General features: G+C 45.0%; 1 protein-coding gene across 1 annotated transcript; it reads right to left on the minus strand.

The window, feature by feature from the left end:
- Window positions 1-805: 805 nt before the first annotated feature.
- Window positions 806-14,406, minus strand: LOC128765843 (transient receptor potential cation channel subfamily M member 2-like). Its single transcript, XM_053877015.1, has 34 exons — window positions 14,289-14,406; window positions 13,771-13,847; window positions 13,232-13,305; window positions 12,991-13,159; window positions 12,750-12,930; window positions 11,317-11,471; window positions 10,826-11,006; window positions 10,690-10,751; window positions 10,422-10,622; window positions 10,169-10,271; window positions 9,921-10,042; window positions 9,510-9,806; window positions 9,203-9,337; window positions 9,011-9,140; window positions 8,786-8,931; window positions 8,597-8,709; window positions 6,914-6,985; window positions 6,625-6,841; window positions 6,440-6,558; window positions 6,234-6,366; window positions 5,999-6,170; window positions 5,759-5,939; window positions 5,510-5,691; window positions 3,190-3,322; window positions 2,748-2,778; window positions 2,597-2,666; window positions 2,374-2,516; window positions 2,243-2,307; window positions 2,133-2,162; window positions 1,952-2,038; window positions 1,811-1,889; window positions 1,645-1,746; window positions 1,439-1,555; window positions 806-1,246 (listed from the first exon to the last, which is right to left on the minus strand). The coding sequence occupies exons 1-34, from the start codon at window positions 14,302-14,304 to the stop codon at window positions 1,130-1,132; spliced, it is 4,212 nt and encodes a 1,403-aa protein (XP_053732990.1). The 5' UTR covers window positions 14,305-14,406; the 3' UTR covers window positions 806-1,129.
- Window positions 14,407-14,997: the final 591 nt, after the last annotated feature.

The following is a 14,997-nucleotide window of genomic DNA, read 5'->3' on the forward strand; positions in this document are numbered from 1 at the left end:
TGCTGAAACCGAACGATTTTGTTTCTGTTTTAAACAGTCTGCGCCGTGTAAGAATGGCTACTTAAAAAAACAAAACTGATACATTCAATTTGTCCATTTTCATAAATAAAAGGATAATGTCGTGTTTAAAAAAAGACTAGGCGGTGTAATGTTGATAACAGTGGGTACTCCTGTTTGTGCATCTGCGCTTGCTGGCGTCAACAGAAACCGAAAGTTTCAATCATTATGATCAGTAAAATGTAATGTTTCAATTCTCGAGTGTGTATATTTTTTGGGGTGGCTTTTATCGTTTTGTCTTGTTCAGGAATAGTGTTCCCACTAATTGTCCGTGGGTTTTATTTGATTGATTGTTACTGAATGAACATCGTTAACTAAACTGCGATTTGTTTGAAACATCTCAAATTCCAACCAGGTTTCAACGTCTTTATAAAGACGATAACAACATGAAAATGTGATCTGGAATACATCAACCCATTCAGTTGCATGGCATTTTGGAACCGGGCCAAAATCATGCAACGCGTTGGGAGGAAGAGATGGAGTGAAACCGATACTGCGAACGTTCCAGTAAACAATGGCAACCTACCTGGCAAGATTTACGTATGTGCTTATAACGCCAGCGTAGAGGTGAAAACAAAACATTTTTCCCTTAAAAGAGTTGTTGGTTTGTTCTTAAAGTTGTGTGCAATGAACAGCACAGACATGCGAATGCTACAAATTATGCTTAGCTTTATTGGATAAAAAATGCACGAAACAAAAGTTTAACTTTCAATCATCACTTTGCAATAGATACACACAAAAGTTTTAAAGAAAAAACGAATTCACACGTTCATAATTTTCAATGCATTGATTTGGTTATTTCAGAATAATCTTGATTGTTGTATTAGACCATCCTAACTGAAGCTAATGGAGCTGAAAACAAAGCACCTTAAAAAAAACAATTGTCATTCTTAATTCAAAATTCAGTACCACATAGTTTTGAAAGTGTTTTGCAACAGCGGTTCCAAGGTTCTGATTATGTGATGGTGATGTGTGTCTTCTTGAGGACGGAGATTACTGGGTCACCGTGACCTCTGACCTTGAGTCACGAATTTGAACCATGACGCTGCATCACATAAAAACCTGATGAAGATCAACATTTCTTGTTGTGTCTCTCTGCAACCCTCTGAAGAGCATCACTCTGGTTTGAACTGAGTCCAGTTTTGCTGCTGATGTCCTTCCACTTGAGGGAGCCATTGCTGTCGGCAATCTGAAAAAAAGAAGAATCGAGGGGTGAATCTGATCCCGATACAGACTGATGGTAGAACAGTTTGCTCAGCCCTTCTATTCATCCATGTGAAGAGTGCAACACTGACATCAACATCACATGTTGAGGTGAAAACACTTTGGATGACTGTCCAACATCACATGCTTGATAGTATTGGAATCAAACTTCACTCACCAGGTTTATGATTTCAACATCTTCTACAGCGGACCAGTCCAGGTGAAGGTTCAGGACGACGCTCTCCACCCAGGCATTATCTGTGTTCCTACTGTCGTCAACATAGCCTTCAAACACCTGCACCCAAACACACGAGTCACCTGGCTGACAACTCTGGTCAGTTTAAACTCCAGCAACAGAAGCTGAAATAAAAACATCTCATCAACCTTTGCTGCTGTCGATAATCTCTGGTTGACTTTCTCATACAGTGGAATCCCCATGCTTCTCTTCAAGCGCTCCGGCAGTTGATCAGGTGACTGGACCGGTCCCTAATAAGGAGATCGGTGTGATGGAATGGCTTCAGAAAAATGGCCAGTATAAAGCTCAACCTACTCCAGGGAGTTCCAAGGTCCTCCGGATGTCATCCTGAATTCCCAGAAACTCCAGAACAGACGGCTCACCATCTCTCCAGCTGGAATTCAAACAGCATCAGAACATCTGACTTATACAGCTACCTTACTACGTATCACCTACCGTGTTACGACAACATCAGTGCAAAGATTCGGGCCCAAACAGCTTAAAGCACCTCTTCCTTTAATGCCTGTCCTCCCCCCTGGGTTTCTGGTTCAGAAGAGAAGGTTGGTTCACACATTTACTAGATACAAGTTCAACTAAAGCTGTTGAACACACACAACAATGATGCATTTTTTGTTACCTGTACTTATCCAGGAGCTCATTTGCAGGTCTGTGGATGGAGAGAATGTTTTTGCAACCTCATCATCTGAAAACAATAATCCCAGCTGAGATCAGATTCCTCTCACTCACCTGTCCACCACGTCTCCACTCTCCTCAGGTGTGAAATCAGTCGGCATGTAAGAGCTGAAGCTGACCTGGAGGATGAATAACAGGGCGAATCATGAATCCAAACTGAGCAGACTCAGCAGAAAAGCAAGTACCTCCCATGGGACCTTCTCCTCAGGCACAGGGAAGCGTCTCATTTTGGAGTTTGGGTAGTGAAGCTGGCGAGCTTTCACATGGACAATGGCTGAGTCTGGTCCATCATGGATACTTTGGAAAGACCCGGTTGGCGTTGGTGGTGCTTCATTGAAATGAAAAAAAAAGAGTCTCATTATGTCACAAAGTCATCTGAAGTGGATCTGAAGAATATGGATGTCAAACCATGTGGATCTTTGGCTGGAAACCCTGCAGACCTCAGAGTCTCCAGGATGCTCTGCAGTGCAGCTGTAGACTGAACAAACAAAGAATAAAGGAATGAAAACACAAACTGAGATCAGGCTGCTGTTTAAGGCTGGAACAAACTAAAATCTACCTGCTCCAGTCGCTCACTCATCGCTGCCACCCTGAGAAGAAAGAGAAACACCTTTTTGACTCACTGTGAGACTGAAGTTAGCTTGTTAAACTGGCCACATGGTTCGATTCATCCTGCACTTTGATTTATAGTAGATGTGTATTTAAGTTACCCCTTTAAGATACTCAACTCCTCCTCAGCGCCTTTTTGTAATCCTGATGCTATAGATGTCAATGTGTTACTATTATATTATAACAGTGGGGGCTGTCGCTATCATTCTAAAGGAATATATTTGTGGTCAAAATAATTGTTTTTGCTCAGGGCACTCTGTAAACACGGTTTAACGTTTGCATTTAGATCAATGTATCAGTTGGAAAACAATGTGTTTAGTTTGGTGAGTGATTTGACACTATTAGTGCTCCCCCTGCTGGGCGCGGCTTGGATCTATACTTGCAGTTCAGACCTCAGCGCTGTATCCTCCACGCGCTGCTCAACAGTCTGACGCTGCTGCTGCTGGGAAGACAGTAGGTATCTGTCCCTCATCAGGGCCTCCCAGGTCAGCAGCTCCTCCTCCTCCTTCTTGGGCAGCGTGTCTTCTGAACCAGACATTTGGAGTAAAACAACATTAGAAACTCTTTCATGAAAGATTTGAGAATAAACCACGATGTTATGAGCTGATTTACAACCTGGCAAAACTGGTATATTATACCATATTATAGCATATATTATTATATTATATTTATATATTATTATATATTATATTATACCAATGAACATGAGAGTCACAAGATTTTACCAAGCATGCGATGGTAGGAAGGTACCGCCCCCATCTGCCTCTGATTGGCTAGAATCGCTCTCCACCGATTGGCTTTAGAAAACGTCGTCTCACATTCACGGCAGGCTCGACAGCTAAGGTCGGTCTTTTATGCTAAGTTGGTCACAGTTGGTGGGACGGGGTGGTGGAGAGGCATTCCGTCTAGCCAATTGGAAGCCAGGAGGGCGGGACCTTCCCGAGACACCCTCGCCTCCGCGTGTCTTCAGCTGCAGCTTCAGTCTGGCGGTTTGCGGTCGGAAAAGCTGAGTTTGAACCCTCGGTGAGAGACGACGGAACAGACGAGTGAGTTGGTCATGACCTTTGTCCAGGAGTTTTCTTATGTGCAGGCTTGTACAAATCTAATTTGAGTTCCGGAAACTGAATGCGGTGCACTTCAACGGTGCAGTTGGGGATGAAAAACTTGCTCTGTGCATCTTCCTCCACTGATTTCATGTATACTCACTGTTCGCTCCGACACTCAATGCATAATTGTTCTCAGGTTTCAAAATGCAGAGTGCATGATGTACATTAAAGACTACTTCCACCTTCCCCTCATGCGCAGGCTTTTTGCGAGAGGGCGTCTTCAACTGCAAAACATGGAAAAAATGGACGCCCTCCAGCACTCAAAACCCAGCAGGACGCCCTAAATGTATTAGTAGTGGCTGTACAACTCATAGTTTCATCTCACTGGTTTACATTAAATTGTGTTTCCGCCCGGTAATTTCACGATCCAAGTGTGCATTCTCGACCCTTTCGCAACCGTATTTTGGCCATTGCGGTCGCCATATTTGTTTACCGCCGTAATCTTGCGTTGATGTACATCTTGTCGCAGAGTTGCGGCATCGAAGTGTGCTGCTGTTGATGGGATGTCTGACACTGATGACATGAGGAAACCGCAGATAAGTTCCAAACTTAAAACAATCACTCACAAAACAAACGTATTGCTTTGTTATCAGAGGAATATTTGGTGCTCCCCTCCACACCCCCCTGCATCCCAGCGGCCATTATTTAACCAAGCGATATATTTGTATTGTTTGGATGAACGAAAGTTGTGGTTGTGAAAGTTCAGAAAACCATCAGAGCTGATACAACTGCATGCTTATCTTGCATAAATATATTGTAACGTTCTGTTGTTGATGTTTATGCTGTTCCTTTAAGGGTTCAGTGGCTGCGCTGAAGGGGAGAGGGAGTTTTGTTTCGAGTTGTTGAAGAGAGCCAGGAGCTGCTGTTGTTTCTGTGAGACCGCAGAGTTTGACGGAATTAAAAAGAAGGTTGTCAACTACAGAACGGCTGTTTTTTGTGACTCCCAGCAGACGCTACAATATGAAAAAAGATGTAGACACAAGGCTGGACACACAATTGCTCGTAGTATGGGGAAAAAATCATGTGTTACTATGGCAACAGTTACTGAGTTCATGTCTGTTAATGTTTGTCCTTTGACTCAAATGCTTATTTATTATTTATCAAGTTATTTTGGAACGAATAGATGTTTACAGCTTTGTTTTTTTACAAAGTAAGTTGTTAGTTGTCAGTCGTTTACGTGGAGTGCCGCGAGGGGGTGGGGTTAGGGGCGGGGTTATGATTTGGGGGCGGGGTTTTGGATGCCCTGTTTCAAAATCCGAGCTAAAAGCCTGCTCTTGCTACTGTGCCCCTTTCAAAATAGCCTTTAGGTGCTAAGAAATACAATCTCTGTCCATTCATTCAATATTATGTGTTAGTTGGAACGTTTCTTCTCATATGGACATATATATTAGGATACATGTTGTATGAAGCGTGATTTGTGGTTGAATGAATCCTGCATAAATGAATAAATTACTCAGCATTGGAGAACATCATCGTTTGACGTGACGCTATGTGTTACATTCACCTTTCATCTCGCTTACGCTGCAGATAACTCTTCAAATGTAGGGTCCCTTCACAATGTATGCCGAAGCTCCGGTGCAGATCACACCTCATAAATGGGACTTACTGAAGTCTTTGGGTTGGAAGCCTGGCATTCGCAGAATCACGCCCCTGATAAAGAGGTAGATGTGGCTGAGGATGATGAAGGCTGGAGCAGCAGCAGGCCGGCTGTGGTACTCTCTGATCAGCTCGTATCTTTGGAACTTCCATATTCTGTCTGTGTTGTCTTGAACTTCCTGGAACGTGAAGCTGTACAGAGGAATTAGAGGCATGTGTAGTGAAGCGAGGCCAACAGACGAGGAAGATGAGGACCTACTTGAAGATGGCTATGAGCAAATTGAGGAGCAGGATGTTGGCAAAGAGCAAGTAAACACACAACATGATGATGGTCAGCCACTCAGGGAAAGCAGGCGTCTGGTCTTCAGTCAGCACTGGGCACTTTGGTTTCAGAGGATCAGTCCCATTCATGCTACAGGAATCCATATCGAATCCAGCATCTGCACACACAAGCTACTTTAGTGTGACCTGTATGAAGAGGAGACTCCAGTGTACTGACAGTCAATGTTCGTGGGGAAGTTCCCAAATATGATGAGGTACGGCTCAAAAACCGCTCCCCTGAGAATCCAGTCCAGTCGATTGTCGTTGTGGATGAGGACTCCTTGCTTGGCGACACCATAGGCCATCACCCAGATACTCAGCAGGAACATGAAGAAGAACACGTCCATCATCTAGAAAATAGAATTTGATCATGGAAAAACAACACCTAAAAGCACATGTTAATTCTGACTCACCATTTTCTTGACAATGATGATCTTTGGTCCAAGGGTTTTGCTGATGGTGAAGATGGCCATGAGACGGAGGCAGAAGACCACAAAGTCGATACAGAGGATGATCTTGCCGGCGTAGAAGAGCACTGTGGTCAGACTGGAATAGCCAAGACAACACTTAATGATCAAGGGTAAAGGTCACTTGTGAATCAGGTGGGAGGGAAACGTACCGGAATGCCAGGCCAAGGAAGAAAAGGACGATGGACAAAACATCTATAATGTTCCAAGCATCATTGATGTACATTTTGACTTTTTTTTGAAACCCAAATCCATCTGGGTCGGAAAAGAGCTAAGATCAAGGAGACAGTTCTTCAGACGGTGCAACACAAAACCCATGTAACTTTTCTCAACTGACCTCCCTGACCTCCTCAAAGAGCAGGGACAGCAGCCAAACATACAACAGAATCTCTGCATTTGAGGGTGTGACCTGGAAGTCCATCATCAGCACCACAGAGAACAGGAAGAGGAAGCCAAAGTAAGACACGATGCTCCAGTAGAACTTGACCTGAGGGGAATCGTACAGGCCCACCAGTCTGGACCAGCAACCCAACGAGGATGTGTTTGTGGGCTCTCTGCAGAAACAGCTTCATGTCAATTCACATACTAATAGTTTTATGTTTCAGCATAATTCAGTATTTACTCACTGGTCACGTGACTTTCTTGCCTTCACCTCCAGCTTATTCTTTTTTTTCTCCTCGCGGGCTATTTCGTCTCGTCTGGAATCACAAAACAATCCATTTATTGTTGTCTGTTGGTTTGGAGAAGTGTGTAACCAGTGGTGTAGTCTAGCGGTGCGTCCTGGAGCGACACCTGTCTCAAAGCAAAGGTTCATGAGCACGTCACACTCACTAACCCATGTATTATCTAGAGAGCGTTCTTTCACTGGTTATGTTATCAACTTATTACAAGGCAGAAACGTACTTTAAAACCAATAAGTAGTACTAACGAATGACACTATGTTGGCACTAATGATGAAAAATAGCTTGTCAGTGGAGATTTCTTGTCCACGAGTTCCCGACACTGTGTGTGCTGAAACTCAGGCATTCCCGGAACCTTCCGTCATCCTTTGTGTGTATTCCGGGCGCTTTCACACAGTGCTCTGGCTTTCCCGGCGATATGTGCTTGGTGCTGTTGCAGAGTGCAGACAGGACCTCCTCGAAGTTTGCCGGCTTTTTATTTTCAGTGTTGACGCTGGATCCCATGATAGGTTTATGAAAATTGCTCACTTTCCCAGTGGGTGTGCAGCATATAGTGCCTGTGTATCACGTAGACTACACCACCGTATGGAACCTAGGTGCCATTGCACCTGTTATTTTCTGTCATGATCGGCTTTTATTTTGTCCCATGAGTCCCAATTATCCTATGCTTATCACCTGAGCATTAGAACACCTGGACTCCAGCAGCGTGTGCCAGATCGCCTTCAATTGTACCACTGGTACCTCGCTTGCTCTCAATCCGTCCTTCATTTTATCCGTCTGTTGATTTATCTTTTGTTCACTCTTTCCAAACCCTGGTGCTCTGAGTTTTGTGTTCTGCCTTTCTTAGTCTATTTGCTCTGCGTGGCTTCCTGGTTTTCTCTTTTCATGTTCATTGTCTTCGTTCGTCTCCATTTTCACCTCGAAAGACTACGTCTCTGTGCTCTCTCCTCCGTTCCTCCCTGCTATCATGACCTTAGTGAGGTGTTCAACAAAGACGAAGCCTTTTGACTGCTGGCGCATCGACCTTATTATTGTTCCATAGAACTAATTCCGGGGGCACATCTTCCCTCTTGCAGGTTATATAATGTCTCCCGCACTGAAAGAGAAGCCCTTGAAGATTACATAAACGACTCCCTGGCTGCAGGTTTCATTCGGCCCTTTTCCTCGCCTCTTGGGGCAGGGTTTCTCTTTGTATCTAAGAAAGATGGTTCCCTTCCACTGTATGTAGATTCTAGGGGTCTTAATGATATCACTATTAAGAATCGGTATCCTCTGCACTTGATGGACCCCTCCTTCGAACCACTAAATCAGGCCACCATCTTCTCTAAGCTCGATTTAAGAAATGCATACCATCTTGTATGAGTCTGGGAGGGTGAAAGACTGCATTTAAGACTCCTATAGGTCATTTTGAATACCTTACATGAGATGATAATACAATAGTACTGTGTCTATGCCTGCTGTACTATCCTGCTCTGCAGCACGTTTTGCTGCTGTTTCAGTACTGAGAGTAAGAAAAGTGAAGAAAAGTCACTTAAAACATGGAATAAGCAAATGTCACAGATGCTTTTATGCTACAATACAGAGCTGGAAGCCACTGACTGGACTGCAGGATCTCCTCCACTCACTCACCGGTACTTCAGGAAGCCGGTGTATATGAGTGGGAAGAAGATCATGCAGATGAAAACTCTCCACACAGGATTGTCCACAGACAGTTCTCCACACCAGATCTGAGTCAGATGAGCCTGGAATACAATGATTATTATCATTAACCTGACATTGGATACACGTTTAAAGATTTCAATATACTGTGTAGTTCACCTGAACTCCTGTCAGAGCCACAAAGTTTTTATTATCCGCCCTCAGAGCGAGACGCAGGCAAGTTGTTCTGCCCCAAAACGGAGACTCACGCACCAACAGCTTCTTTGCGAGCTGCTCATCACTGTTGTAACACTGAGTGAACAAACCTTTGACGCACACAAACAAACACGTGTTGCGAACATCAAAGCTGACTCCTCTGTTAACACCATTCTCAAGAGTTGTTACCGATGGCATGTTGCTCATAGTGTCTGGCCAGCAGCCTCATGTCCTCCGCCTCGTCAGCATCACTTCCTTCTATTGACATTTTCTTCAAGATCTTACTGGCAGCCAGAGCGGCGCATATGCAGTCTCTGCACTGCACAAACAGATACATTCATCTACTGCTAAGAGCAGTCTGAAACAGTTTCAGTCTGCTACCTGCTCCCAAGCAATCTCAGCCAGCTCCTTGTTGGACTGGACGACGGCCCACAGGAATAGATCTCTGGCCGGATGCCATGGAGCCTGAATGTCCTCCTCCATCAGCAGGCGAATTCCTGACTTATGTCTGGAGAGCTGGAGAGACTATGTTGAGAAATTGTACTCACTTTGGGCCCGCTTTACTAAGTTTGAATTGGCTCAAAGGTTTTTCCACTAAAGGGGTTCCAGAGTATTGTCTGTGTCTCATGACTAGTCAAACAAATGTTGACAAATACATGAAGTAAGAAGAGGCCGAAGACGAACTTACCGATGGCGTTTCATCCACAGACATGCTGAACTGTTTTGTGGGATAGAGAGGCTGACTGAAGATGCCTAAAAAGTGGCACACCTCTTCCGACACGTGGTGCATTTTACAATCATCTTGTGGGATCTTGTCCAACTTGGCCTTGAAGAAGCAACTGGGCATATTTGTGTACAGATAAGACAGCATGTCCTCTTCCTCCAGGAAGTTGCTCAAAATCAGACCGTTCTCCAGCAACAGCTTCACAAACTGGGGTTTGTTCCCCAACAGGGCTGACACCATGGCTGAGTGGAGGTCAGAGGACTGAGGGAGGAAAGACCATGAAGTGAACATTATCATTTGTTCATGTGTTTAGGATCTTAGGATCTGATTTATTTGACTTTCTGTTTATATATGTATGTATAAAGTGACTCTCACCGTCCACTGGTTCTCTTCAGTGAAGATCTCATTCTTAGCGATGTCGACTTGGTTCCACGCGATGGCGAGCTCCAGCTGACGCTTCCAGACTTCAGCTCCCTGAGGCTCATTGTATCTTGATGCTGTGACAAAGCCATGTACCAACACATTAACATCAGCGTGAAGTGAATGCATTGATGGAGCAGACATGCAGCACTGGGTGATTGATGGTTTGCCAGTAAATGGTCCCTTGACTGTAGCATCTTTACCTTTAAACAGAGCTTGCAGAATGGCTGCATCCATTTCGCCTTGATTTTTCTCACTGACTCTCAACACTGTCAGCAGGTGAGACATTCTCATGATGTCCTGGATCTGTCAGGAGAAGCACAACTGATTTGTGGCCACGACATATGAAGGAGGGTTTATACCGGTACATGTGTAACAGCATATCAACCCAGAGGCACAAGACTTGTCAAAAAGTGACCAAAGACAGGAGCATCGTCACATGACAAGTCAACTTACCTTCTTAGTCCACTCGATAATCTGCCGTTCCGAAAAATCTTGCGACTCTTTGGGGAAGAACTTGACCATCAGCTTACGGATGAGGCTCATGGTGACTTTGGACAGGTGCATATGCGCAACATGAGCGATGACATCTGCTATTCTGCCCGAGCCCTCCAGGATCACACAGGGAGTGTCATTCAGCATGGCGTTGTAGATGCTCTGTGAGTGGACAGGTGAGAGTCAGATAAGGCCAGAGAACTGGAGATTTGGAGAGCTGATGACTCACATTTAAAGTATGTGGTTCTCCATGCAAAATCAAACACACCACAGGAATAGTCGAGCTGTTGCCTGAGCATATAGAAAAGAGCAAGATTAGCACCACATGTGAGAAGATACTACAACGTGTGCTTGTTCTTCTATACCTGTGTTGTCAAGAGGTTTCTCTGAGATGCACTTCACCAGACGGGAGCGCAGTTCAATCGTCCCACCATAACTGCCATGAGTTCCATCATCCACCAGCAGGAAGTGGGTGAGGTTGCTGTCCAGGCAGGAGAGGGGACCCTGTTTGGCAACATCCAACGTGTAATGTGCTGGGAAAAGTCCCTGCGTGAAACACAATGAGCAAGACAAATAGTTTAAATTGAACCACCTCCCTCTGTCATTGCACATTCTGAGGATGACTGATCAACCCCTGCAAAGATCATCCGGGCCACCTGACCCATGTCTCACATGGCCTTGTGCCTGTGCTGCCAGCCCCGTCTTCATGTTGATGCTTCAGAATAAAATGGGATTCTGCATGCAGTGTTTTACCAGATCAACTTGCATTAAAAACGAAAGTGTTGCCTGGTGTGACTTTTTTCCCATTCAGTTTCATGGAAGATGGTTGACCAACACCAAATAGTGTCTGCAGTACCTCAGTGTCCACCAAGGTCTCTCTGTTGTGTATGATTCCCCATGTCGCCACACCGATGGTCACCACTTGATCACTTCCCAGAGAAAAGTCCTTCACCGCGCGACCACCATGCCTCATCACCCCAGTGTCAGTGCCATCGGTCATGATCCATGCACCTGCAAACAACCAGAGTAGACAACAAACCAGTGATTCACCAAAGTTTTATGAAGACAAACAAGGTTGCCGGCAACAGAGTCGCAAACATTCACCAAATAAATATAGATAATGAATAAAGAAAATGAAGATTTTCCATTGGTTGAAGCATAACTTAAATCATGAAACACTGTTTCTCCAGTTTGTTCTCCCTCGTGTGTGTGTATTTCCACCTCCGAGCAATTTCTATTTTTTGGGCCAAAAGCGTTTTTGTTCGCCCCCTTTTTAGGCTTGACTTTGATTCGCCTATTTTCAGGTTTTTTTCCCGCCCCTCTGCAGTTATCTCACTCTGGGTTTTGGTGGCGACATCTTTGTTTCCTCTGTTGTTTGTGTTGGATTTTTGTTTGTTTACAAAAGGTTGTACTCCTTACTGTCATTGGTTCTAGTCTTCCACTTTCCAGCCAAGAATCTAGTACGCAGGTCCCCTGAGCCACCACAACAAGTCAAGAGGAGGCAGGCTGCAGCCGCTCAGCAGAACGCACTGCAGTCTGCTCTTGTCCCTGTCGATGGCGCTGCTGTACCAGACGGTGATAGAGGAGGTGAGGATGGTCTGGATGATGGCTGTGTAGAACTCCATCAGCAACTTTGTCGGCAGTCGTAGTTTCCTTAGCTGCCACAAGAAGATCATTCTCTGCTGGGCCTTTCTGATGAGGGACATGATGGTCAGCTTCCATTTGAGGTCCTCGGTGATGGTGGTTCCCAGGAAGCAGAAGGAGTCCACAATGGAAATGGGTGACACAGCGATCATGAGAGGGGATGGAGCAACTGTGAGTCTTCTGAAGTCCACCATGATGGGGGAGGGGGTTAGCTTTCTTCAGTTCCCTCTGAAACCGATACTTCAACTCCTTGTAGCAGTTCCTGTCCCCAGTCTTGCGTGCTGCCTCCTTCTCCTGTCTAATCTGGCTGGGTTTCGGTGAGAACCAAGGTTAGTCATTTGCATAACCCGGGAAAGTGAAGGGAGTAAAATGATCGACAGTTCACTATAAGACATCGCAGAGAGGGAGAGCAGTGCTGCTCTCAGCGTAGGCCACCAAGTTGTCCTTGAACACCACTTGTAGCTTTGCAGGGAACCGGAGCAGACATTTGGCTCGCTTAGCTTCTTCTTCGCATCGCTGAAGGGGAACCACCAGGCAGAGACCTCCGGTGTGTGTGGTCAGGACAGATGTACACTCCAGTCTTAACAACTCAGCAGTGCAAGCTGTCGACCTGCTGGGAAGATCCTCCCCAGCTTTTGAACTGACCTGTGATTTGGGTGACTTTGATGAGCCCTCTGTGGAACATGGTCTTGAGACTCGACCTCTGGGAGAAGTTCTTGGCCCCTCCAGTCACTGAGATCAGGAGTTTGGGTGGAGGAAGATTCCACTGTTCAGTCAAGAGTTGAAACAAAACCTCAGGATCGGTGTCTGCTGACACCCGGACATACTGCGAAGACAGAAACATGTGTAAAGACGAGATGCCAGTCACTGCTGCACTGCTGCTCACCTTGCTGAGCTTTGGACTGGAGCCACCAAATGTGACGTCCCCAAAAGCATCCGTGGGGAACTCTTGCACATGTCTGTCTATGCTCCACGTCTCTCCTGCGTATTTGTCAGCTCTGATGGCTTCCTCCATGTGTAGTTCCTTCAGGTAGCCACACTTACAAACCCCCTCTCTAGTGCAGAAATGACAGCGGATGAGCTCAGAGCACATACTGGACCCTGCCAGTTAAAGACACAGTTGTTACCCAGCTCCTTTGTTGAAGTAAACACACTCCTTTTTGAAGATCTTGTCTCTGATCCACTTGGCCAGGTCGCCGCCCTGGAAGGAGGGTGAGGAAGGAGATTGTTAAAGGACTCAAAAATGAGCTCTGGTGCTTTGTTTTTCTCCGTGTCTGTTGAGTCGGCTCCGTCCTGATCAGCAGGAGATGAACTGCCATAGAGGAGGCAGGTTTCCGGCACTTCATGCAAGTGATGCCACTGTAACGGCGATAAGCAGGTGGTATTACCTCCGACGATGAGCAGCACATTTCGAAACTATTTAGAAACATGCTCCTGAATGCACCATGATGTTAAGAAACACACTGAGTGGAAAAGCCAGTTAAAACACTTGAACTAAGGTTCGGTTTCACTTCCTCACCACCGCCAATAAAGAAGGGGTCACAAACTACAATAAGTTCAGTCTGAAAACATGAGCTTCCTCCCACCAGTAAGTGGTGATAATAAAATGTGTTTACACAATAGAGCAGTTAGAGTGGTAGTAGTGGAAGCTCCTGCTGAGGCTCACCTCTTCACATGAAGGTAAACTGGTGCCCTGATGCTCTGGCTTGCTGGCAGAGTTGCCATCACCCTCAGGAAGCATCGCTAGAAATGAATCATAATTTATTACTGTGGCACATTAAGTTCATATTCATAATGTTATTCATATTCATATTCATATTCATAATCATTATGCAGGGTGTTAAGAGCTTCGGAAATGTTATCGTATGTGTTCACCCGACGCAGATTTGATCAAAATTCATTGGACAAACAAGGCAGAGCGTGAATATTACTCTTCTGACAATTCTGTCTCATTTTTTGCTCCTCCTGCGTAAATAAAAGTGCCCTTGTCTCCGCAACCGTGCTCCGTTTACAAACTTATTTAACTCCAACACTTGACATAATATACTCTCAGTTAACATAAGTGACATTTTTAAATGATTGCGTCGTCTTCCTCAACAAAATAATTATTAAAAAGGAATACAAACTGAAATGTAAAAATATGCAATTCATTTTTTGGTGATGTTAAACAGATTCCAAACTCACAGATTTCTTCGTGCATGTCTACGGCTGCTGCCACTTGATCGTGGGAGTGTTCACAGTGGTAGACTTTGCATTGATGCAAGCCTGTGAGTCGTACGTGATAGATGAGAATTTTTTTTTTGTGACGTTCAGGAAGTGGGGTTAATGTTCAACAGCGGAGTTTCTCACGTCTCTTCATGCACACAGAGAGATACAATACGTTTCAACACATAGTTTACCCCACTCGTGGTTTCCTTCATCATTCAGTCCATGTCAAAGTAACAGGCACTGAAAAAAAAGCATTCCATTTTTGTCCTGAATTATTATTATATGCCAAAAGCCAAATGAGGGCACTGTGGGATGGTGTGGAGAGGTGAAACACTGGGAGTGAGCTGTGGAACATGGAGTTTAATATGTTGAGTTTTACAGTTAGGATCCAGCCACTTCTCAGTTTGCTGCTTCAATACCTGAATTTGAACTACTAGGCTGCAGCACCAGACCTGATGATAGAGATCTAAGTTTCGTCTTGGCATGTAAGAGCTGAAGCTGACCTGGAGGATGAATAACAGGGCGAATCATGAATCCAAACTGAGCAGACTCAGCAGAAAGCAGGTACCTCCCATGGGACCTTCTCCTCAGGCACAGGGAAGCGTCTCATTTTGGAGTTTGGGTAGTGAAGCTGGCGAGCTTTCAGTCAGGTCCATCATGAACACTTTGAGGAGACCAGGTTGGC

Source organism: Synchiropus splendidus, chromosome 10 (assembly GCF_027744825.2).
Source record: "Synchiropus splendidus isolate RoL2022-P1 chromosome 10, RoL_Sspl_1.0, whole genome shotgun sequence".
In the NCBI taxonomy this organism is placed as follows: domain Eukaryota; kingdom Metazoa; phylum Chordata; class Actinopteri; order Syngnathiformes; family Callionymidae; genus Synchiropus; species Synchiropus splendidus.

What these genes read in the sequence shown, in the direction of transcription:
- LOC128765843 (XM_053877015.1), bottom strand. An exon ending in CTGAAGAGAACCAGTGGACG is followed by an intron (nt 9,807 to 9,920) that starts GTGAGAGTCACT and finishes TTCCTCCCTCAG; the next exon opens with TCCTCTGACCTCCACTCAGC. An exon ending in GTGGAGGATACAGCGCTGAG is followed by an intron (nt 2,779 to 3,189) that starts GTCTGAACTGCA and finishes CTTTCTTCTCAG; the next exon opens with GGTGGCAGCGATGAGTGAGC.